The 23,097-nt window shown below is 33.5% G+C and overlaps 2 protein-coding genes and 1 long non-coding RNA gene across 3 annotated transcripts in view; 2 read left to right on the top strand and 1 right to left on the bottom strand.

Moving 5' to 3' along the window:
• Positions 1-7,693: 7,693 nt before the first annotated feature.
• Positions 7,694-10,454, top strand: LOC124427522 (NPC intracellular cholesterol transporter 2 homolog a-like). The gene is made up of 3 exons (XM_046970534.1): positions 7,694-7,928; positions 9,540-9,844; positions 10,065-10,454. Exons 1-3 carry the CDS (start codon positions 7,850-7,852, stop codon positions 10,146-10,148), a joined length of 468 nt encoding a protein of 155 aa, XP_046826490.1. The 5' UTR covers positions 7,694-7,849; the 3' UTR covers positions 10,149-10,454.
• A 2,089-nt stretch (positions 10,455-12,543) lies between these two features.
• On the bottom strand, positions 12,544-13,564 carry LOC124427557. Its single transcript, XR_006942986.1, has 3 exons — positions 13,342-13,564; positions 12,943-13,021; positions 12,544-12,864 (listed from the first exon to the last, which is right to left on the bottom strand). It is a non-coding gene; the product is annotated as an uncharacterized LOC124427557 (long non-coding RNA).
• Positions 13,565-13,717: 153 nt separating this feature from the next.
• Positions 13,718-23,097, top strand: part of LOC124427551 (nephrin-like) — a 283,707-nt gene continuing 274,327 nt past the window's right edge. The window contains exon 1 of the mRNA XM_046970580.1: positions 13,718-16,076. Coding sequence (XP_046826536.1) covers positions 15,992-16,076 — 85 coding nt within the window. The 5' untranslated portion in view covers positions 13,718-15,991. The remainder of the gene's footprint in view (positions 16,077-23,097) is intronic.

Genomic DNA, 23,097 nt, shown 5'->3' with positions numbered 1-23,097 from the left:
TGCTTTATTATTTATTTTTTTACTATGATACATTTTAAAATATCCCTGAATAAACTCTAACGTTTCAAAACGATTCCGATCATAAGTTTGGAAATGATATCTAGGACGTTTTGCCAGACGATTTTGTCGAACGACTTTGGACGAGTACTAATGCATCGATAAATCTCCTGGCAAGTTCAGGCGCTACTTTTATGAACACACACAAACCGATATATACATGCGTACGTGTATTCTCCTTCCGGAGTATAAGAATCGTTGTGTGCGCGCTTACGTTCGCCAACACATGTGTTATGATTCTGTCACAACGCTCCGGATGGCGCTGAAGATTTCTTCCTTCGCACTTTACATTAGGTTTTAGAGTTTCTACGCGTGCGGGATTTTTTATTCGGACCTTCTCTCTCTCTTAAAGAGGTGCCGCTGCGAAGAAAGAAACAAACGTCCAGTATACTCGTATATTAACGAGAAAAGGGAAGAGAACATTAATTTATTTAATTCGACAGAATTCCTCGAACGAGGTCAACCGAAAACAGGAAAGTATTGTACAATGCGTTTAATTTTATTTTATTCACGGTGTGTATCGTAAGATCGTACATCTTGGAATTTTTCAAAGATTTCATCGAATCAATTCGAATTAATCGATTGAAGAATAAAAGGGAAGGAAAAGTTTCGATACTTTCGGATAAGTAGGTATATATATTTGTTCCACCTTCTACCCTCTTATCTCATTCAAGTTTTTATAAGTATTTAAGTAAGGTCGCGTTATATTTAAGCCGAATTGAAGAATAAGACAGTAAAAAAAAAAAAAAAGAAGGGATAGAGTATCTCGAAGTAAGTGAGAAAGGGGCGATAGCGATGTGAAATACCACGCTTTACGTTCTTGGCGCCAAGAATTCAGCATTCCTAAATTCTTTGAGTTTTCGAGGAGAACCGCTGTTCTTTTTGCGTTCCATTAAGGGAGAGCCCGTACAACTATTTTGCTCTTCTTCTCTCTTTTAAAATCTTTAAATCCTTCTCCTTTTTAATTAGAGAAGAATTGAAGACCTCGCTAAAGATCAAAGGGATAGCTTTTCATTGCTATAAAGATTTCGCGATCATATTAGAATTTATATATACTGTCGGTGAAATTAAATTTGAGAAACGATTCAATGAAACAGAATCGAGATCAAGAGACATGACCGAAGTTCATTCGGTTAGAAAGTACTTTGATTAATTAAATGTCTAAAAGAATATGCTGCTAGTATGGCTGCACATTAATTTAATGAAGAAAAAATTTCATACATTGGATTTTTTCTTGTGAAAAAGAAAAAAATGACGATATAAATGTATTAATAATTTTTTAAAAGTCAAATGTTATACTGTAATAATAAAACTTAATAAAATTCTTTCAAATTGAAGATTTACAATAGTATTATTTGTGATTGTAATGTCTCTTCCCTCGTCGATTAATCATACCATTCTTATCTTTGCATCATCGAAAAAGATTCTTTCGTTTTAAAACATGCATCGAATAATCTCGCATGTTTAAGAGTACAACTTGAAAAAGATTTTTTTAATCCCAAAGCCGAACAATTTTATCGTCAAATTTTTGTCGAGAATATCAGTAGTACTAATACGAAAAAAAACCCCTCCAAGTTCCACTCGAAGTCTGTATTTTTATTTCTCGATATTCTCATGGATTACTTTACGATTCTTTTTCGGTACTCACGCCACTCGACAAAAGTGCAGGATTGTAAACATTTTCTTTTTTTGTAGCATGAGATTTTTAGTAGATATTTCCTGAAAGAGATCTTAGTCTTTGAAAAGTCTTTCATCAATTTTAAATACGAATTCTCTTATCAAATATTTTCGAATTTTTTTCTGTTTACTCTATGGTGTAGTATTTTTCTTGGTAATCGAGCAAAGAAGCATGGTAATTAGAATGTCCATTATCACGATATCCTTCATATCACAGAACCATTATTTGCTACCCAGTGTAGTCGGTAAAAAAAGGATTAAAGAAGGCAAAAGCATCAGTTTAGCAGTGTGAAAAGTTTTAAAGACGAGCTCGAGCTAAAGGAGGATTGCGAGCAAAAAAGAGAGAAAAAAAAGAAGAAAAAAGACAGAAAGAAAGGAGTAAAGGAATGTCGTGATTTTACATAGGGTCGGACAAGATATTCTCGACTAAGCTAAAATAGAGGCAAAAATAGAGGCAAGCACCTGTCCTTGTAGAAAAGGAAGATTTCTCTTCGCATCTCACACTCCGTCCTCGACCTTTTCTTTTTATTTGTCTCCTTTCTCTTCGTTCCTCTTCGACCTTTCCTTTTCCCTCTCTTCTGTCTTATCCATCTGTGAGGGTCTTTGCAGTTGTTCCCTCACTTCCTTTACCTAACTCTTCCTCGTACGCGCGTGCGCGTACAAAATCTTCCCTTTTCCTTCGTTCCCTTTTCTTTTTTCTTCCTCTGTCTTATTCCCTTCAAAGATTCTCTTCGTTCTCACGAACGCAGTCGCCCGTTTCTTCTTCTTCATCTTATTCTCTGTGACTTTTTCCTCTTTTTTCCTTTCTACTCCGGCTCCTCTCTCTCTCTCTCTCTCTTTCTCTCTCTATCTCTCTCTTTCTCTCTCTCTCTCTCTCGCTCTCTCTCTCTCTCTCTGTCTCTGTTTCTCTCGCTTGTTCGGTCCTTTCCACTCGGTAGAAGGCTATTTTTGTCGTCATAGAATCTGTCGTAGAATCGTCGTAAGACGTAAGTCGCTTAATGCACGCTGGACATCAGATTCTATACATCACAGCTTATATATTGAAAAATGATGGCCTAGGCTTTATATTGATCTGTAAACCGAAATATTTCTAGATATTATTTTGTTCGCAAATTTAATCGACCGATTGGATTTTTTTAATCTATGAAAAATTATAAGTATCCACAATCTGAAAATTTTGCCTTTTCATGATGTAGCGAACAAGCTGTTATCGTGTTTTCTCGGCGAAGGATCCCTTCCTACTAGATAGTTATATGGATTTTTAGGATAATGCAAAGATAGCAACGCTGTAGCATAGAGTGTATTTTATTTACCCAAGTTACTCTGACTCATGCAGCTAAATTTACTTTCCTCCTGGATAAAATACTCTCATAATTCGATGCGAAAAGCGTACGCGTTATTACGCCGACGTCGATTTTTCAAATTGAAAGTACCTACCTATTTTCAATCATCGTCTTTCCATTTTATTTTCTCCCGAGTAACGCGTAAAAAGTTCAAAATTTATTATATATATATATATATATATACACATATACGTAAGTATTTTATATTTCAATTCGTCACAGAGAAGAAATAAGTTTTTCGCTAGGTGAAAGATGAAATTTCGTAGATAAGAAAATGATGTGTAGCAGAGTTAAGTTCGATAGAAAGAATTCGGGATGTTTTAAGAAGATTCCGTTGCTGATCCCATGGGAACTCGACCTTCGTCGTCCCAGTTTCTCCCTTTTTCTCGTTCGTTCTTTTCGTTTTTCTTCGACAACTTTCTGTTGGACGCTGATGAGTACAAGTCAAAATAGAATCACGTGGCGCGGACCTGACCTTCTTGTCATGGGAACTCGATCGGAGCAAAGTTCTCTTTCTCTCTTTTCCTCTCGCCCTCATTCTTTCACTACCTCATCTCTCTTTCCCTCTCTCCTCTTTATCTTTCTCTTTCTCTCTCTCTCTCTCTCTCTCTCTCTCTCTCTCTCTTTCTATCTATCTATCTATCTATCTTTCTATCAATGGATTATACGCTTTTCTTTTTCCTTATCCATTGACTTTGGTCTTGACAATAGAAGAAATAGAAATGATTACTCGTATCGTTTTTCAAACAATAGCAAATAATTTCGTATATTTAATACGATTTGAATTTCATTAAAAATAATTGAAACAATTAAGTTAATGATTACATTTGTTTTCTCAATTTATCAATATGTATGGGAATGCAGAAATGACACATAACCGATGAAAATGCATCCGTAGAAATTGCGCAGGGTTGCAGCTGTGGCAAAAAAAAAAAGATCACAATCCAAATATAAACGATGAAACGAATCGGTCTATCGTTCATCTGGTTATTTATTATTCTTTTCCGAGATTATTCCAAGAACTTGTTGGCTGACCATTCGTCATATATTTTACATAAAATGATAATAAGATCGAGTATAGTGCGAATAGGTATTTTAAATTTGTCTCTTATTCGTCTTTTATTTACATGTTTTACCATAAGCAAATTTCATCTTAGTATGACACACGTTATTTCGTAAGATATAGCGAATTAGAAAATATTCGATTAATTTGAAATGATCAAAGAAAATAAGAAATAAGAAAAAAAAAAAGAAAAAAAAAACAAAAGCTCGAAAAATCCTTCGAGAAAGATGTCCGTCGTTCATCAACCATCGTAAGAATCCCATCCCTGTTCGAAAGAGAGCAGTAGCTTATCCTCGTCACATCGATTTTCTTTCTTTACGTCAGACCTCTCATTGTTACGGTAAGGATACCCACGAAAGCTACTTTTCAAGAGTGGCAAACTACTCTCAGTGTACTTAGGAGGAAGCTTATTTATTCAGCTTATTATTATAACATTCGAGATATATATACTTGGCCGTTGTAATTATTTTCATAGTCGCTTTTTTGTTGCTTCTATATTGCTCGAGTATAATGCTGTTTTTATTAACTTATAGTTAAACGTAAAACATCATGTACTTGAGAATAAGGAAAGATCTATTCGTTGGAAACACTCGGTAGACATATGAAATGTTTCAAGAAAGGTATAGTATTAGTGGGATCCTTCCATCCTTAGTAAGAAATATCGATGATATCTTGGAACTAAAGCAGGTTGCTCCACGGTAGCAGCAGAATAGTCGCAATACCATTTACGTGAAAGAGGTAGCGTAGATCGAGCCAGTAAAGGTAAGGTTAGCTATAAATATAGTGGGTTCGAAAATAGACGCCGGACAAGTGCACATTGCAAACGGAGAATCGTTCGAAATACGAAGGAAATCCTATTACTTTTGGAAACGTCTAATGATCGGCTCGTAAGAGGATAATAATTTCTCGTGTAAGTGAACGTTGGTTAAATAACAGTTTTTTATTTAATAAAAAACCTTCTTACATAATTTACCAAAATGGCAATCCTTCTTTTTTTTTTTTTTTAATATCTACTTATCCATCCTTTAATGTCTACCTACTTATTATTTTTAATCGTCTTGAAGCTAAATACGTTAAATTATTAAAATGAAAGGATGAGAAGAAGATATTAGATCGAGAAAACTTTGACAGCTATACTTATTGATTTATTTATTCATTTTTTTTTTTCTTCTTTTCCAAGTCTCACTTTTGAGTTACTAGAAGTTCTTGAGATAAGAAGAAGTAGTAAAAGGGATAAAATAAACAAAATTTATCAATAGTAGTTTCGTTGGTTTTTCACTTTTTCATTTATCTTGTTCAATTCGTCTCTTCTCATTAAGAGTCTACCGAGAAGCGATACTTTTACTGATCGCAACACGTTACATCTCAACGAGATAGGATTCTATTTTGCCGTCCTGAACGTTTCCAATATACCGTGACGACGAAAGTAGAATTTAAAATGAGTTTATTTTCAGTCACTTTCCAAAACATTGCGGTAGAAATGACTGAAATAGTAGTTCCCTGTATGCTACCTACTTTCGAAAACGACATTATTTCATTCGACTGTCTTAATACAAAAGTTATTGCGTTAACAGCTAAAATTAAAAAATCAACAAAATTAATAAGGTTTAATTTTTCGAAAGAAAAAGTTATTAAAATTATAATTTTCTTTGCATATAACAAGATAAATACCACGATGTGTTTGGTAATAAATGCTGTGGAGAATTTCTGTACCATAAATTAGGGTGTCCTTTAATAAATTACGCGATTCAACATGGAAATCGAAAGTTCGATCAAAGTAATATGGAAATTGAGTATTAAGAAAAACGATGGTATCTAATATCAAAACAATAATTTTCCTTGTTGTTAAATGATTAGCGAGGATTCTTAGAGATAGATCGTGACCTGTGTGCTGATAGATAGGATTACGAGGATTTAAAGTGAGAAAAGGATGAAGCTTTCTAACCTTGTATATCTTCGATTTAATTATAAATGCTATACTGTTAACTCATTTTAAATTGATATTCTCTTGAACATTTGTACATAAAATATTATTTTCATGTTTGACATTACAATGTTTCTATATATGAAAAGGGGAAATGAGTATTTAAAATGATTAAATTCTCGAAAAAGAGGAAGAATTTATTCTTTGCATCGAAATTCATTCCCATTGTCATTTATTATATTAAAAGTTAATGTTAAAAAAAATAACATAGCAAGAAAAATAGATTTACCGTCGTCTAAAATGAAGAAAGGAAAGTTTCTCTAAGAAAATATATTTACTGAATGATAAATTATCTTATGATGTTAAAATTCATACAAATAACAGCCGTCGATAAGACAGATTACTGTATGATCATCGAATGGTCATTTCATTTGTGAATTTAACAAATTTGTTAAATAATAGTATATATAAATAAAATATGCAAACATTATTTATTTGAGTATTGTTCATCGATTTGTTTAATTTCTTTAACAATTATGTAAATTTATTAATTCGTATTGCTAGAATTATATACTATAAGTTTTTATAGTAGAAAAAACGTTGTTTTGATGCGATAGACGTTACACATCATTAACATTGCATCTTCATAAAATGACAAAAAAATCGCATTTTAATGAGTTGACAAAAAAAAAATAACGAGAAAACAACAAAATCTTTTCAACAATGATGATGTTTAGTAACCTTTAATTATTTAATAATATAGTATTTTATGGCTATAATTGCTTTATAATACGAAACGATTGTATATATGTTTCTGGAAAATAGCAATTCTAAATTGCGTTTGAATAAATTTATCGAGAATGTTTATTATTCTACTCGCGAGAATATAACAGAAAAAAAAAACGATTAAAGGAAGTAATTATGATAAAGAAACATGTACTGCATTAATGTTAGAGTGTTATAAAAAAGGTATGTTATAATATACTGTATTTAGTAGTTAGTAAGACACTTTCCTCATCGTCGCAAGGTCAGGGCTACTAATATTTTATCATTCGTATTCTCCTTGAAATTTCGCCATCTCATACGCGATGCGTTCAAACTAATGTCCAGAATATTAAGTATTCACGTATTCATTTCCCATTGACATATACAAAATAAACATGCAACAGACATTATCAGGAAGTTGACCACCAAAGACGATGGGAGAAATGACCGAACAAATTATTTCCTGCCATGACGCAGGAATAGAATGCAGAAAGATAATTCAATTCTTTTGTTCATGATAACAAAAGCAAAAACCGATAATACAGATGAATACGTGTTATCCTTCAAATAAACGTTTCTCAAGGTGAACGATTTCATCATTGCAATAATCCTTATATGATAAAAAAAATAAAAATTTTTCATGAAATCGTTTGATTTAAACGTACTTTTTGAGAAATGTCAGCCAATGTTTTCCATTAATTTTAGGCTTGAGATGTTTTGAACTTTGTTCTTTCAATACGAATATTTATTCATAGAAACAATAAAAGATAAGAAGGTAAACACGGTCAAATGGAGAGGGAATCCCCCACCAAGTAGCTTTACAGATCAGAAACATGTTTCGCTTCTATTTAAGACGGTCATTTGAAAGGACGAGCTTCAATACTACGTTATGTGAACTCGGCGTTCCGTTCAGTCGATAGCCGGACTTGGCCCTGATTGGATCCAGGCACAGTAATTTTCACTACCATACTTCTCTGTTTCCGTAATAATAATTATTAAGACTGCTCACTTTCACTCGACATGCTGAGGGAAACGTTGTTCGTTTTCGCGGCTCTCGTCGGCGTCCTTGTCTCCGCAACACAGGTTAATCAGTGTAATGGTACGTAAAAATAAAATTATTGTACATCCTGTGCGAAGAATATATTCCAAAGAAAGTATTCGGTGGAAATAATATATTTCGACGTATACATGTCAACTTATTTTTTGTAAATTTTATTTTTTACGATATTCATAAATCATTGAAAACAGAATTATTATCTTTTAATAATATCCAATACGACAAAAACAATCGTTATAGAATCATTTCTGCATGGATAATAATAAAACTTGTTTTTCGTTCGACTTCGTAGTCACAATAATGTTTGTCGTGTTTCCGTTAAGATTGTAGAGATTATGAAACTTTCGAAATATTATATTATTCCGTGTATTGTATATAATTGTTTTCTTTTTTTTTTTTTTTTTGATGCACGTAGGTGTAATTTAAAAAATTGTTACGACAAGTTTTCTTATGTAGGTATATAATTGTCGAGTACATCTTGATTTTTTCGTCAGGGACAGAAGAGAAACCAAAAGAATATTGCATTTTAAAATAAAATAAATTTATTCATCTTTGAGAACTTAAGTTTAGGAAACTATAGAGATAAATTATGATAAGATATGAATACATATAAGATGTAAGAAAACTTTTAATTACCAAGAATTATCATTGCTATAAGAAAAATAATTAACGAACGTTAAGAAATTTCGAATATATCAAAAACATTGTTGATATCAATATGCGTTAAATATAATCATTTTCTTCATTTATAGGTGTAAATAAATGTATAGATATGCATATTTATTTTTTTGATATAAGACCAGCTTTATTATTATTAAATAAAACCCCATAATTTTATATTATCATCATGCTCTTATATCTCTCAAAGGCATTTATAATGAAATTATACTTTGATGTGATCATGTTAAAATATTAGGACATTTGTTACGTAATCGTTTAATTTTTATACGAATATATTTATAAAATTAAATTTCAAGATATCAAAAAATTTTAATTGAAGAATAATTCTGAAATACGAATTTAATTATTAAAAAATTTTACGTTATGATTTTTTTTTTTTTGTAATTTCTAATAATCATAACAATTAGATTATTTTGTTGATATAGCTCATTTCTTGAAAATATTCCAAGACATAATATTCTTTGTTTGTAATTTAATATAATTTTTACTACATATGGCTGTAGAATAGACTTTGAGCATTGATGAAACAGGTCCAAGACAATCTGCTTCGAGCAATGCTAATCGAAGTGTTAACTTTTTGCATTCTATATTTAGCCATATACGCATATATAAAGGTAGGAATCATCGTCTAAATATCTTTCATAAAATACACGAACACATTAATATTATATGTCATTATTAAGTATAAAAATAATCTTAATTATGAGATACAAATCATTATGGTGAGAATTTATACTTTGACCTATTATGTTTGATATTTTTGATATATATATATATATATATATATATATATATATATATATATATATATATATATATATATCTATACTAGAGATGTGTCATATTTCTACGAACAAATTGTTTTCTTACATCATTATATTTTATGCGTTATTAAGCTATTATAAAAGTTATGCATATATTTTCAAAGCAAAATGAATATGTATGTCATTATTTTTCACTTTTTATTTTTAGATATACCGTACGAGGATGCCAATCAGGTGAAAATATCTGGCTGCGACTCTCCACCATGTAATTTGAAAAGAAAGACTCGAGTTAGCATAGAACAATCTTTCGTAGCTGAAAATGATGCCAATGAGCTGTTGACGTCTGTTCATGCTACGTTACTGGGTATTGACTTGCCCTTCATAGGCGTAGATGGTACGAATGCGTGTGATAATATCTATGATGACGATAATAACAAAGTCGGATGTCCTGTGAAGAAAGGTACAAAGTATATTTACAAAACTGATTTTCCCATATTGGAAATATATCCAAAGGTACGTTCATTTTAAAAATTTTTATGTTATATGCTAATATCTTGAAAAACTTGATAAATAAGATAAAATAATATGTAAAATACAATACAGCGAAAGACTATCTTTAAACTAATATTATATTTCTTTTTTTGTTGGACATGAAAGATATAAGATTTGTAATTATATATTTAAATAATAATAATATATTTATATTCAATATAATTACTTTTTCTTTTTCCAGGTTAATTTAATTGTGTACTATGCCTTACGAAATGGAAATGATATTATCACTTGCTTCAAAGTACCCGCAAAAATTACTGCCTAATATATATTTATTTCCATTTATTCGTTATATTTCTTATTTAAGAATTTTTTTATGGACTTCTCTGGTAGATAATTGGAAAATATATGATATCGTTCGTTTATAAAAAAACCTTTAGCATAAGTCGTTGAAAAGGACGAAGGTTAAATGTTTCAATTTTAGATGATTCGCCTTGTCTCTTGCCTGCGAGTATGTTTTAGGAATATAAAATGTATCGATATATGTATATATAGATATATGCATATAAAGTAACATAATAAAACTGTGTAAACCTTTGTAATAAAATTGTGTAAACCTTTTTGTATTATATATAGTTTTTAATTTTTTTTTTTTTTTTTTTAATGATAACATGAATAGATAAATTATTTAAATATATTCTTTTATATCTTAAAAACGAATTAAACAAAATATTCTTTAAAGTATGAAATGCATTCTTTAAAGCATTATATTATTTATTTAATATTGTTTTCTGATCTACGGTCGGTAAAGCAAAAAATTACTTCACACAATTCGACTACTGCTGCCTCGGTGGTATATTCGAAGAAACACAATAGTCAACCGAGCTCTGATGGTATATAATAAAAATCCATTTACATATACTTAAATCATTAATTTATCGGAAAAAAAATATGAAACAAATACTAAAAACTTTCCGATAGAGCGATATAAAATTAATTGATAGATATCATATTGAAAAAATTAAAAGTACTATCTCGATATTTGTTCTTTGCTTAAGATAATCATTAATACAATATTTCATTAATGAAATTGTTTGAGAGTAAAGAGATTTAATTAAAAGAAAATGATAAATATGATCAATGCATAAATGTTCTTAATGCATTTTTCAAAAATTTTTATCGTAGATCAAGTTAACGTTAACGTAACAATTGTATCGCAAAAATCTTTCAATCGAGAACCAATATGCGAGACGATTTCTATTTCTTTCATGAAATGTTCACGTAACGAACGTTTCCTCGTAAAAATCCGATAAACGGTGTCGCGTGAAGGAACGATCGTTCGTCGTGCCGACTACTATCTCGCATCTCGATCGGTCAGCTCGAAAGATTAAAAGCACTGTGACTTTTAGTCGTCGTACCACGATCTCTCGCTATAACTCGAACGTAATAGCATGCTACTGATCAATACGATGCGATCGAATGCAAAACGGTACTCGACTTTTGCCTTTACAATGACTATAATTCTTCGAGCAACACGCTCGACTACCTACTACTTTTCAACTTTATTTATAAGTATTATTTTCCTTTTTCTTTTTTTTTTTTTCTTTTACTTAAATAGAAAAGTAAGGTATTTATATACAAATATGTATATACATTGTACTTACGTACATATATGTAATAGTTATTTAGATTGTTACTTGATTGATAATAATTAATCAATTCTTTTTATCTGATTTAACTGAATGTATCTTCATTAGATAATACTTACATATATTATGCATTTGCAAATACATCTATACGTTTTATCACAAAATACTTTCTCTTATATTTTAGCTCTTAAATATTATTATCATTTGCAAATTTATATATTAGAATAATTGTACATATTGTATTAGCATAAATTGATCCTAATATAAAAGCATAGTTCCATTTAATCCGACTAAACGATTCACTGTGATCGGAGTCACACGTGAATCTGCTAGTAACATTTATCAGCTGTCTTTTCGAAAATCCTTTTAAAGATACGGCATAGCTAAAAGAGATAAGGTTTCGTCAATTCGATAAGAGAATAGATCCTTTTACAAATTTCAAAGTATCTCTGAATCGAATAACTTTTTTAATTATCATTTCTTATATACAGTTTTGAAAGTTATAAACAAAGGTATTATTTCTTAAGGTTTATGATCTGTCAAACGAAAAGTAAACAAAATCAAGTATACAATTTTCTCCTATTCTTGGATTCTATTGGTGTGTTACAATGGTATGGGAGGGGAAAGACGGATGGGAATTCTCAACAAACATAGTAACATACTCGACGCACACTATGAAGTGAGTCATTCCCTTTGCGAAAAGATAGCTTTCAGAGGGCGACCGAGATATTCCTACCTTTTAGAAGCTTTCAAGATGACCATGATCCGTGACACCAGTCAGAAAGCATTCACTTGCTCGTCTGCCTTTTGCCTCGAGGTCTCTCACCCTATTTCGATTCTCTTCCTCACCGTTATCTATATCCCACAAACCGACTGGTATCAACGTGTTCACTAATCTCTAAAACATTTCAAAACATTCGCCGCGATGGGCGATAGTCGTCATTTAACGAATATAAAAAATCTAAAATGTTTAAAGCACGTTTCTAAATTACTCAACATCCATTTTTATTCGTTTTTTTTTTTTTTTTAATTCAAAACGATTTGTTTTCTTTTTCGCGTGTATTAGAAAAATTGAATAAATTGAGTAATTGAGTGAAGTGGAATTGAATGAAACTATAATATATTGATAGATTAAAATCAAATAATAATAAAATTCGATAAGAACTCGAAGAGTGAATTGCATGAATTTTATATATAAACATTTCGGATGGCTTAATCATTATTTTTCTTTTACTTTAAAATACTTTTTTTTCTTAGGAAAGGTTTAATGCACCAATAGTATAATAAGCAGATCGATTAATTCGGTACTTCTTATTTCCTCTTCCACTTCCTTTCCCTTTCTTTTTTCTTTTCCTCATTTTTTATATCTATAGCGAGGCAGGCAGATGGTACCTGAAAGTGGAATAGCATTAAACTTTACTTCTAAAGAGCTCGTTCAGTATAAAGAACGACTGCCTGTGTTGCTCGTACCTGTCCTCCTAGATACGTTCCATCGCAGTCCGTTCATTCACCTTTTCATCCCCTTTCTCCGTTAATTGCAGTTTCCGATCTAAGTTGCCAGCGACCGTGTTAATTAGTTAGTACGAACTTACGAAATGAGTTTATCGAACATCCAACGTTTAAATAAAAATATGTATTGTGTTTAAACTTTTGCAATGGAGCTTCAATAAAATTTGAAATATTTTATAATTTTCAACATTTCCCAGTTTCAAAAGATTTCATAGTTTTTTTATATTTTTTGTTTTTCTTTTTTTTTTTAATACGATCAAAATAGGATAATATATATATATATATATATATATATATAAAAGAAAAATCTCGTTGAAGGTGGCCAAGGATTCGTCCTTAAGTTAAATATGAAATAGTTACATGATTCTTTTCGTTAAGGACGGTAGTCAATGAGAGAAGCTTGTGAGGTTATACTACTGTCTAGTAGCATAAGCAGATAGATAGAAGATAGGCAGACGTAGTTGGTGCTCTTGTACGACGAAGCAACCCCTTTCCCTTCCTTTCGAGCCGACTGTTCTCTGGAAACCACCTCTTCCACCTCCGCCTCCGGCTCCACCACCACCACCACCACTATCTCCACCACCTCCACCACCACTGCTGCCACCACCGCCACCATCACCACCACCATCACCAGCTACACCACCACTAGCAGCACCACCACTAGCAGCATTTCTACCTCTTGTGGAAGCTTCGCAGGCTGCGCGTCCGTCGCCGCGCCGTTTGCTCGTCTTTTCCGTCAGTGTGCCGTCCGCCGTCGGTCGAGGATCTCGTGTTGTTGTGAACCACGTTTCTCTCTCGTTTTCTATCCCATTTAAGTATTTTCTTTCGAAAGTATAGTGTGAATAATCTTGTCTCGTCAATGTCAAAGAAGGGATGAGAAAGAAAAAAAATTGACTGTAATCGGCGCCTCGATCGACAACTTCTCCGTATAATCCGTACCGATCAATTCTTTCGCGACTTCGCACGTGTGCCGCACCAGATACGAGTTTTGCCTTTCTTTTATCTTTTGATTTTTAAGTAATTAGGAAGAATAAAAAGACAACGAAGAAGGAACGGTGGTAACGGAAAATAGAAAAATGTTGATTTATCTCCTGGATTTGGATTTTATGGATGATCTTAAAAACGGAAAACGATCGGGTTGAAATGTACGAATATCGAGACTCTAGAATGGATTATCGGTATTTGGATTAGCAGAGGAGCTCGTCGAAGCTTGTCGAAGCTCAATTCTTCCGGAGGTGGTAATATAAAAAGGAGGAAAAGAGTAGGAGGAAAACGATCGATGAGGACACATCCATACTGGCGTCCCTCATACGTCCTACTCTTTCTTCGGATACCAAAGGAGCCTCGAATATCGCGGCTATTACGCGCGAGTGTTGTTCACGAGGGTCTTCAACCCCTTCCTTGACTCCCTCGTGCGTTCACCAGCACCCTAGACACTTTCTGACCTACCGTTTGCTTCGAGTGGGCCGTCCATGAACCGAAAATAGTCACTGAAGACCTTTTCCCGTCCCCACGACCCTTCTTCTAACCCTATGTGCTGTGTTTGTGGATGTACGTACGTTCGTGTGTGCCGTCGTTGTCGCTTTGCTACTCATCACTTTTTCCCTGTCTCTCTCTTTCTCTCTTTCTCTCTTTCTCTCTCTCTTTCTCTCTGTCGTACACGAGCACTTTTATTCGGGACAACGATAAGCTCTGTGCATCGACTGGGATGACCCAAATCGATGAAGATATTTTATATCGTCGCATTCTGTACTCCTCACGGTGTCGGGCCTAAAGGCGAAGATCGTATTGACCGGTCGCCCTCTCTCTCTCTCTCTCTCTCCCTCCCTCCCTCTCTCTCTATCTATCTCTATCTCTTCTTCTTCGTTTTATTCCTTCATTTACACATATCCACATATATGTATGTATACTGCCAGATATTAATATGGCGTATCACTTTGGGAAAGCGTAGAATTTGTCACAAGTAAAGAGAGAAATTCATATTAATCCAACGATTCGTCTAAAAATTTCGTCGAACAAAAGTCCATCGAATAATAAAACGATAACGATTATCGAAGATACGTGAAAATTTTGTGGGTGATGCTTCGAGTGGATTCAAAATGCATCACGTTGATCTGTTTAAAATGCGTAATCGAATTGTTAAAGAGAGAGACGCTTTGAGATCGTGCTAATCATCAATCACGATCAAGATATTGAAGAAATTATCTATTCTGTAAAAGAAGAGATCGCAAAAGCAGATAGTAAGGAAGCAAGAAGAAAAAAAAAGAAAGGAGGGAAGCTAAGAGACGAGGAAGATTTATGTTCTAGATCGCTTGGAAACTGGATAAAACGTGGTAAAGGAGAAGAAATACGTGCTCGAGCTCTCTCGTATACTTAAGGTCAAGGGTGTGAGAGCTTTAATTAGTATTTAATTAAAGGCAAAAAACATATGTACGAGCGAATGGATATAGAAGGAACGGGAAGCCTCATCAGCGACAGCCACAGCTGCCGCATGGTCCCCGTTAATACGTTGGTAAATTAATCGAACGAATAGAACGAAATCGACGATATACTTCAGATAGAAAAAGTTCTTGACATTAATCGCATCATCGTTTGGTGATCTAGAAAAGTTGGCAATTTCGATTTGTTTGAATTCGCTTCGAGTTTCGCTGGAAATTCTATCAGAAAAGTAGGGAAGATGCTTCCGATGCGCAAACGAAGACGGTGACGTCATTCAAAACTCTTCGTTCTCTTTTCTCTTTCACGAAGTAATGATCTTAGAGAGATCGGTTGATCTTTGCGCGAGCAAAGGAAGTTCGGGAGAAACTGTTTGTCTTCTTTACGTGGTGCGTCATGCAATTGCTGTTATCCGGGAAAGCGAGGAATCGAGACGACGAAAGCTGACATTTAAGTCGTTTAAGTGGATGTCTCTTTAGTTGGATTTACAACGTCTTCTTGTGCTTTTTCTATCCGGGAAAGCTTAACCGCGTCTAGTTTTCGCGACGAGGATTACGAGGAATACAGAAAGAACATGTGGAGTATAGTGCTGTTCCTTGGACTAACCGAAGCTCTTTTCTACGTCGCCGGGAACTCCTTCAGCTCGGATGAGAAATTAGGTGAGTTCTCATTCTTTATTTATCTTTCCACCTTGTCGATTGACGAAATAGAAAGGTAGAAAGGTTTGCATCGTTTTTATCTCCTTTCTTTCATCTTATTTACAAATTTTACAACTATGCGATTTACACTGTTTTCATTGTTGATCTATTATAAGATTCGAATAATTATACGAATTATTAATACAATGCTATATAACTTTTTTCGTAAATTTTTATAGCCGTATTTCACTATTTTTACATATCTTCTGACGATAGTAACAAACTGTGTGACCATTTTTAGACATTATATTTGTGAACGTTTTATATTTGATATACGTGAATTAAAAGTTTTTTGCATCTTCATTCTCGTTCATTCTCATCGTTCTCCATTCGAAAAAGAACGTGAAACGAAAAGGTAACGGTGCGAGCTTAAATCGATCCATCTCGTGATTTCTCATAGTCGTACAGACAAATGTGTATGTACGTAGGAAAAATCTTTTCTCAATGGTAGAAATGAAAAAGGACTCGGTGCGATTTTACTTAAAGTTCGCGTTTTTCCAATTTTCGGTTAAAAACGAAAAAGCGAATGGAGATATATTTTTCACGATTGGCGAACTGTTGTCGAAGACGAGAAAGTAGGCTAGCTATAATCGAATTTGACAGGATTTGAATTTTCTTCGACTTATCCGTACATTGATTTTGCGCACGTCTTCTCCCGTTTCTCTTTCGAAAAGCGTATGAAAGTTCTGTCGTCACTACGAAAATCAGCTAACATCGTCTTGCGAGACATTTTGAGTTCCCACCAATCCTGCTCTCTCTCTCTCTCTCTCCCTCCTCTCTCTCTCTCTCTCTTCATCTTTCTCTTTCTCTTTCTCTCACACAAACGTACACATACTCTTTCCCTTTCTGCGATTCGAGAAAGACGGATTCGTTCGCCCGAAATGCGTTTTCTCTGTAAATCTTGCCGCTTGACTCGTCATACGTTCAGCGTCAGTTTTATACGAAATCCAGGATGCATCAAGTCGTGACTTATCGCGATCGTGTGCGAAATGAAAGAAGACATATGATTATTACGAGTGACGTTTTTATGTCGTACGTGTTCTAATCGTACAGAACTAAATAATATCTTCTGATATTTCGACAGTTTCATAATTTTTTTTTTTTTTATTCGACGTATTACGTTTTCGACAGAAAATCGAGTCAAGTTGCAAAGAAAGAACCAAAGAAGCTAAAATAAAAAAAGCTCCAATTTCATTAATATGGCTTTACAAAGACAATGATAAAGCGTTTAAGCTAATGACAAAGTGTTCTCTTTTAAGAAGAACATATATACACATACATGCATACATAAAGCATTTTGTTTCATTTCGACTAAAACAGCACACAGATTCGATATCTTTCTTTATCTAAAATAAGATATGCCTGATGATATCTTATTCGTTGCGATGTATCTCATTTGAAAAGTTGGTTGTCGTTAGAGTTTTTTAGCATTATTGCTTATATATTTATTCTTCGAAAAACAATTCAAAAATCACGAAAGGATTGTGAACCTTTATTTACGATTAAAGTTGACAGTCGTCATACACTTCAAATAAGAGTAAATATTTTTATTACTTTATAACAGGTACTTTCAACTTAAAGGTATTTTCTATTTCGCGAAATTAGGTATATCATAATGACAGAATTGATGGTATAAAGCTTAAACGGAACATCGATCGAATGTGCAGGTATAAGGTTAATAGGTCAACAAGTTGAGTTTGTGAGCAGAGCAATTGAAGAGCATCCACGAGTTTTCATCTCTGTTAACCGTATTTTCTGCGGATACAATAAAGTATTCGAAAATTCAATCTCGAGTACCTTCATTCTAGCAAACTTTCAAAATACATCGTCTTTCATGTCGTTAAAACTCGGTAACGTTAGTCGTGGCAGCTCGTGAAAACTACTTATGACTCTTCAAGACGAAGAAAGGATGATCATCTTTGGAAGATGCACCTGCAACGGTGGACATATTAAAGGGAACGGGAGGGACAGTCGAGGGAGAGAAAGAGAGAGAGAGAGAGAGAGAGAAGAGAAAGCGACGGTTGTTGCTTTGTAATAGCTGAATTTCGCGCAGAGTTTCGAAAGTTAAAGGGGTGAGTCGAGGAAGGGTTGAAGGGCGACAGTATAGGTAGAGGTAGCCAGCAAGTCCTCAAGAGGGTCAGAAACCAACATTGAAGTTGGGACACGTTCCGTCATCCAGTGTGTTCTCTTCTTCTTCGGGCCACGTTCCTTGTTACTTAGAGACCATCTTGCACATTGGCATTAGTATTTTCCTTAACTGGCCTCTTGTCCTATATGTAGAATTTTTCATTTTTTATTATATTTGTTATTTATTAACTTTTATCGTTCTTCCTTTTATTCATATCTTCTTTTAGAAGACGATATGTATAATTGGAAAGAATTTCGTTTAATATGGATAACAATTAGCACTTTAAATTAAATGCCCTTTCCTTATTTATTCAATTCATCTTTTAAATACGATGAGTTCATTTCCTTTCTTTCACTTTTTCTATCTCAACAAAAGGATTTTTCTGAGTGGTCAAAAATAGTTTTCATTAATTATTAACACGTAATAAGAGCTAAACTAGTTAATAGCCAGAGAAAATACAATCGGAGGAATATACATGAAACTTGACCGGAGGTATGGTGAACCAGTAGCGGTGGCTCGACGCGATAATAAATGTATCCTCGAAACGCGACGATTATCGACGTCCGTTATATGTTATTAGGGATTTTATTGAGATTCGCACCACTTGCAGTTGCGTTACATGAATACTAATGTGACAAATAATCGAATTATTTGCTCTCTGTAGCGCTACGAGTGTTTATGATTCGTTAAATCGTGGTGAAATGGTCGTATGACCTATCGGTCAACGAAACAACTATATCACGTTGACGAGAAAAGAGAAACGTAGCTTTTCGATTTTAAAAAGGACAATATCCATCAATCATTGGTTTTTATATTTTAAAGTAGAATTGAAAGCAATATTTATAGATTTTCGAAATCTATTAGAATTCGAATAAATAATAATGATGAAAATAATGTTATATATTATCTTTGGAATTATAGGAATTATAAGAAACTTTAACTAAGAAATTAAGAAAAATAATTACTATTTATGAATTATCTAAAGTAAAATTCTTATATTTATTCTTAATTATACTTTGAATTTATGCGATTTTCATAGAGTTTCATTTTTTCGATTTTGTCGTACACAAATTTTTGGTAAAACTCGGGATTCCCATTTCGAACGTAGAATATATGAAAAGTTTTTCTTGTATATGCTAAAGAATAGGCAAGAAAATATATCAAGGCACACGCGGGCGAGAAGCCGCGAGAGGATCTTCAGAATCGTATCGAGCTCGTTGACTTTTCTTTCTCGGTGGAAGGTTTAACGAACCGATTCGCCGCAGTTTCCTTCCTGCAGACCGACTTCTTCTTCGAACTACCCGAGCACACCCTCACCTCACTACATCGTTCTCCCATCTTTCGAGCTACTCCCCGACTTTCCATCCCACTTCCACTCTGGTGCAATCTTTTCCTCGCGACCTCTCATTCACTCGAGACGACTGCTTCTCATACTGCGCCACCCTCTTTTAACGGGTGTACCATTCCTTAATTTCCTCCCAGAAAAATTACGTTAGTATATTTCCTACCTTTGCAATATTTTTCTAATTTAACGCAAGAAGAAAGAGAAAAGGATCTCACACCGCGGAATTACGAAAAGTCGTAAGCCATTCTTGGAATGAATTATTTAATATCCATTGAAACTAGAAATCAGATATCAATTTGCGTGATTCTTTGTATTCATTCATTCTTTTTCTTTTTTTTTTATTTTTTTATTTTTTATTTTTTTTTTTTATTTTTTTTAGTCATTTTCTCTCTATCCTCTTTCCCGTTTTATTCTAGACACGTCGAATCCAATATTTTTCGATGTATCCCGACTGGATGTCGTCTCGAATCTCCATCTCCTTCTCTTCTTCGTCAGACCTTACCTTCCCTTCTTCGTCAGAACTTACCTTCCCTTCTTCTCTCTCTTCTTCTAGTTTTCACAGAATGCATCTCGGGGATTCGTGCTCGATTCTGTCGTGCCGACAGTTACAAACGAGACGTCCTATAACTGTCACCGACTAGGGAGTTCGAGGAGAAGATCCTAGTAAAGGGTCTCTCTCTCTCTCTCTCTCTCTCTCTCTCTCTCTCTGTCTGTCTGCTTCCCTCCCTTCTCTTCTTACCCTGTCTACGAAATTGTTGCTGCGTATCCCAATGCTATTCGTAGTCGTACTTAAATTATGCGAAGCAGTTGTCTTCAATAGGATTTATTTTGTCCGATGTAGAAACTCATTTTTGTTTATTTACCTCAATAGACTTTTACATTTTCGTCCTTGTCGTTCATCTCGTTTTTCATATTGCGATGCTTGCCTTTGTCCCATTGAATATATAAAGAGACGAAGGACTACAAAACTTTAGTGTTTTTCCGTCTTGAGCACTTTCTTTCAATTTTCAATGCCTTCCATTGTTATCGCATTCGACAAAAAGCGAGTATTAAAATGTTTTCTGCATTTCTCCTAGTTTACACGTTTTCGCTCGAAGAATTCAAAGCATAGGAAATAATAGTTCGAAGAAATACTTTGGAGTTTGTTGTTAGATGTCGCGCAACCATTTTATCGGCATCGAGGGACTCGTAAGCTCTTCCGATCTTGTGACTTCACTTGTGACTTCACTTGTGACCTTCAAATAACATCGTAACATTGTAACTGGCGTAAGAAGAAAGCTATTAGATAGCAAAAAAATTGCGTCTGTCTGTTTCTATTTTTGTTTCTCTTTTACCATCGTAATGGATCTTAACCGTAAAGATTAAAAAAGATTCGTAAAAGTCAAGTCTATATGGAAATGGATACAAATCTAAATACTAATTTGAACTTTTGCAGAATCATTCAATGTTCCAGAAATGAATCATCGTTAGGAAATGACAATTTTATCTAGCATATGTACATAAATATCATATCGTCGAATTTAAATATTATTGATTTACTTAGAATTTTCTATCAAGAGTTTACCGACTTTTGATTGAATTTTAGTGAAACAGGCAATTCCGGCTTCCGGTATTGTTTCGTACCGAACGATTTATTTTCGAGTTATTTTCTATCGTCGATTCTCACTATGGTGGAAAAAAGAAAGATATCAGGAAAGAAGCAGGAGACAAGAGGAAAGGACTAGGATAGGAAGTGAGATAAACGGTGAGAACCACCAACTCGATCTTCCTCAAGCGACCTAGTGGAATCGGAGTTTACTCGGAGGTAAGAGCCCACTCCGTTTAGTCTCGTCCTCGTATTCGATTGTTTCCACCATTGGGTTGTGTCTTAGAGTTGTCTGACTTTCTCGAAATAAGTGGACACAAACCTATACCAAACGAACTGTAATCACGATAAAACGAAGAGAGAAAATAGACAAGTGCTTACCCACATATTTTATGGTACATATATCCTAGATTTTTCACCACTTTGAAAGAAATTATTGAAAAAATTTTATTTACTTCGCAACAGATGATAACAAAAGAAAAAAAATCAAATCATTGTATTTGTATAATATTCTATAGATTGATGAAGTAAATAAGTAAATAAATAATCCAAAATAAAAAATAAATAAAAGCGATCTAATCGAAATGCAAAGGTATTTTCCTTTACATTTTACCTAAGAAACTTTCAAAACATTAGAGCGAACTATAGTCCATTCTTGAAGTTACTCTTCGTGTTGTAGGGAGGCTCATTTTTGGTATGCAAAGTTAAGTGAAACAATTATTAGAAGTTCGCAAATTCATGTCAGCCGACTAACGACCATGCCTTGCGTATTTGGAGATTTCTCTCTTTAAGCAATTTCGAGCTCGAGTCGTCTAAAATACGCCTCCGTGTTTCGTTGCCTCATTCGCCCTCGTTGCAAAGAGAAAGATGCCGAGGGAGAATGGAAAGTAATAGAGGGATCCATGGTTTGTTAAGGGTGGATTAATTTACTAACTTGCTCGAGTAATCTCCCTACTTTCCGTAAAAGTTATCGGCCGACTTAACAAATTTACCGTTAAGTGAGCGGGAATCCTTTTTTCGCTCCTTTCTTATCCTCTATTGTATTTCTCTTTCTTTCTTTCTTTCTGACCCTAGTTCGAAGATTGGATCAAATTCGTTAAAAAAGAAAACAAAAATTATACAAAATTGTTTCTTCCTGTATCGAGTTAATTTCCATTTTATCTTATTTTATTATTGAAAATTTCTTTAGCGTTCTCTCAAAAAATTAAAAATATATTTCTTTCTGAACAAGAGCACATGCGCACAAATACTTATATTTACTTATATAGCGATCTATTTATATGATTTTTGACAGAAGGGGAAGTTGGAATAATCAAATAAACTTTAACGTCTTTATTTGACACTGGTTTATACGTGATCGTATCAAACTCTGGTAATCCATCGTTCTTCCTTCGGGTCGTGTCTCCTCCTTTCTGTTTTTCAATCTTTTGTCTCCATCTGTTACTTCGCGTTCTGCCTTATTGTCAGGAAATCACCGAACGAAACTTTGCGATTATATATCTATTAAAAAATATCAGCAGATCTTTCCGTGGTAAAATTTAGCTACTCTTTTTTAATTTTTTCTTTTTCTTTTTTTAATTATACAAAGCTAAACATAAATTATGATACCGTTAGACAATTTTCATCATAACATGATCATATAGTAATCTTGATATGAATAAATAATTACAACCAACGAAATTCGTTAATTTTATAGAAATATTAATGATACATATTCGTATTATCATCATCATTATTACTATTATCATTAATCATAATTACGAGCTTAGCATGTTCTATTAATAATAGAGTAAATACAATAATGCGATTAATACAACAGTATAAATGGCATTAATTTTAATGAAACATTTATAGAACAGAAATTCTGTTAAATAGCCGAATAGTAAAGCATATATATATATATATATATATATATTTATATATA

Source organism: Vespa crabro, chromosome 10, assembly GCF_910589235.1.
Source record: "Vespa crabro chromosome 10, iyVesCrab1.2, whole genome shotgun sequence".
NCBI classification, from domain to species: domain Eukaryota; kingdom Metazoa; phylum Arthropoda; class Insecta; order Hymenoptera; family Vespidae; genus Vespa; species Vespa crabro.
Note: the sequence above shows the minus strand (reverse complement) of the source record. Positions and strands in the feature narration are given on the sequence as shown.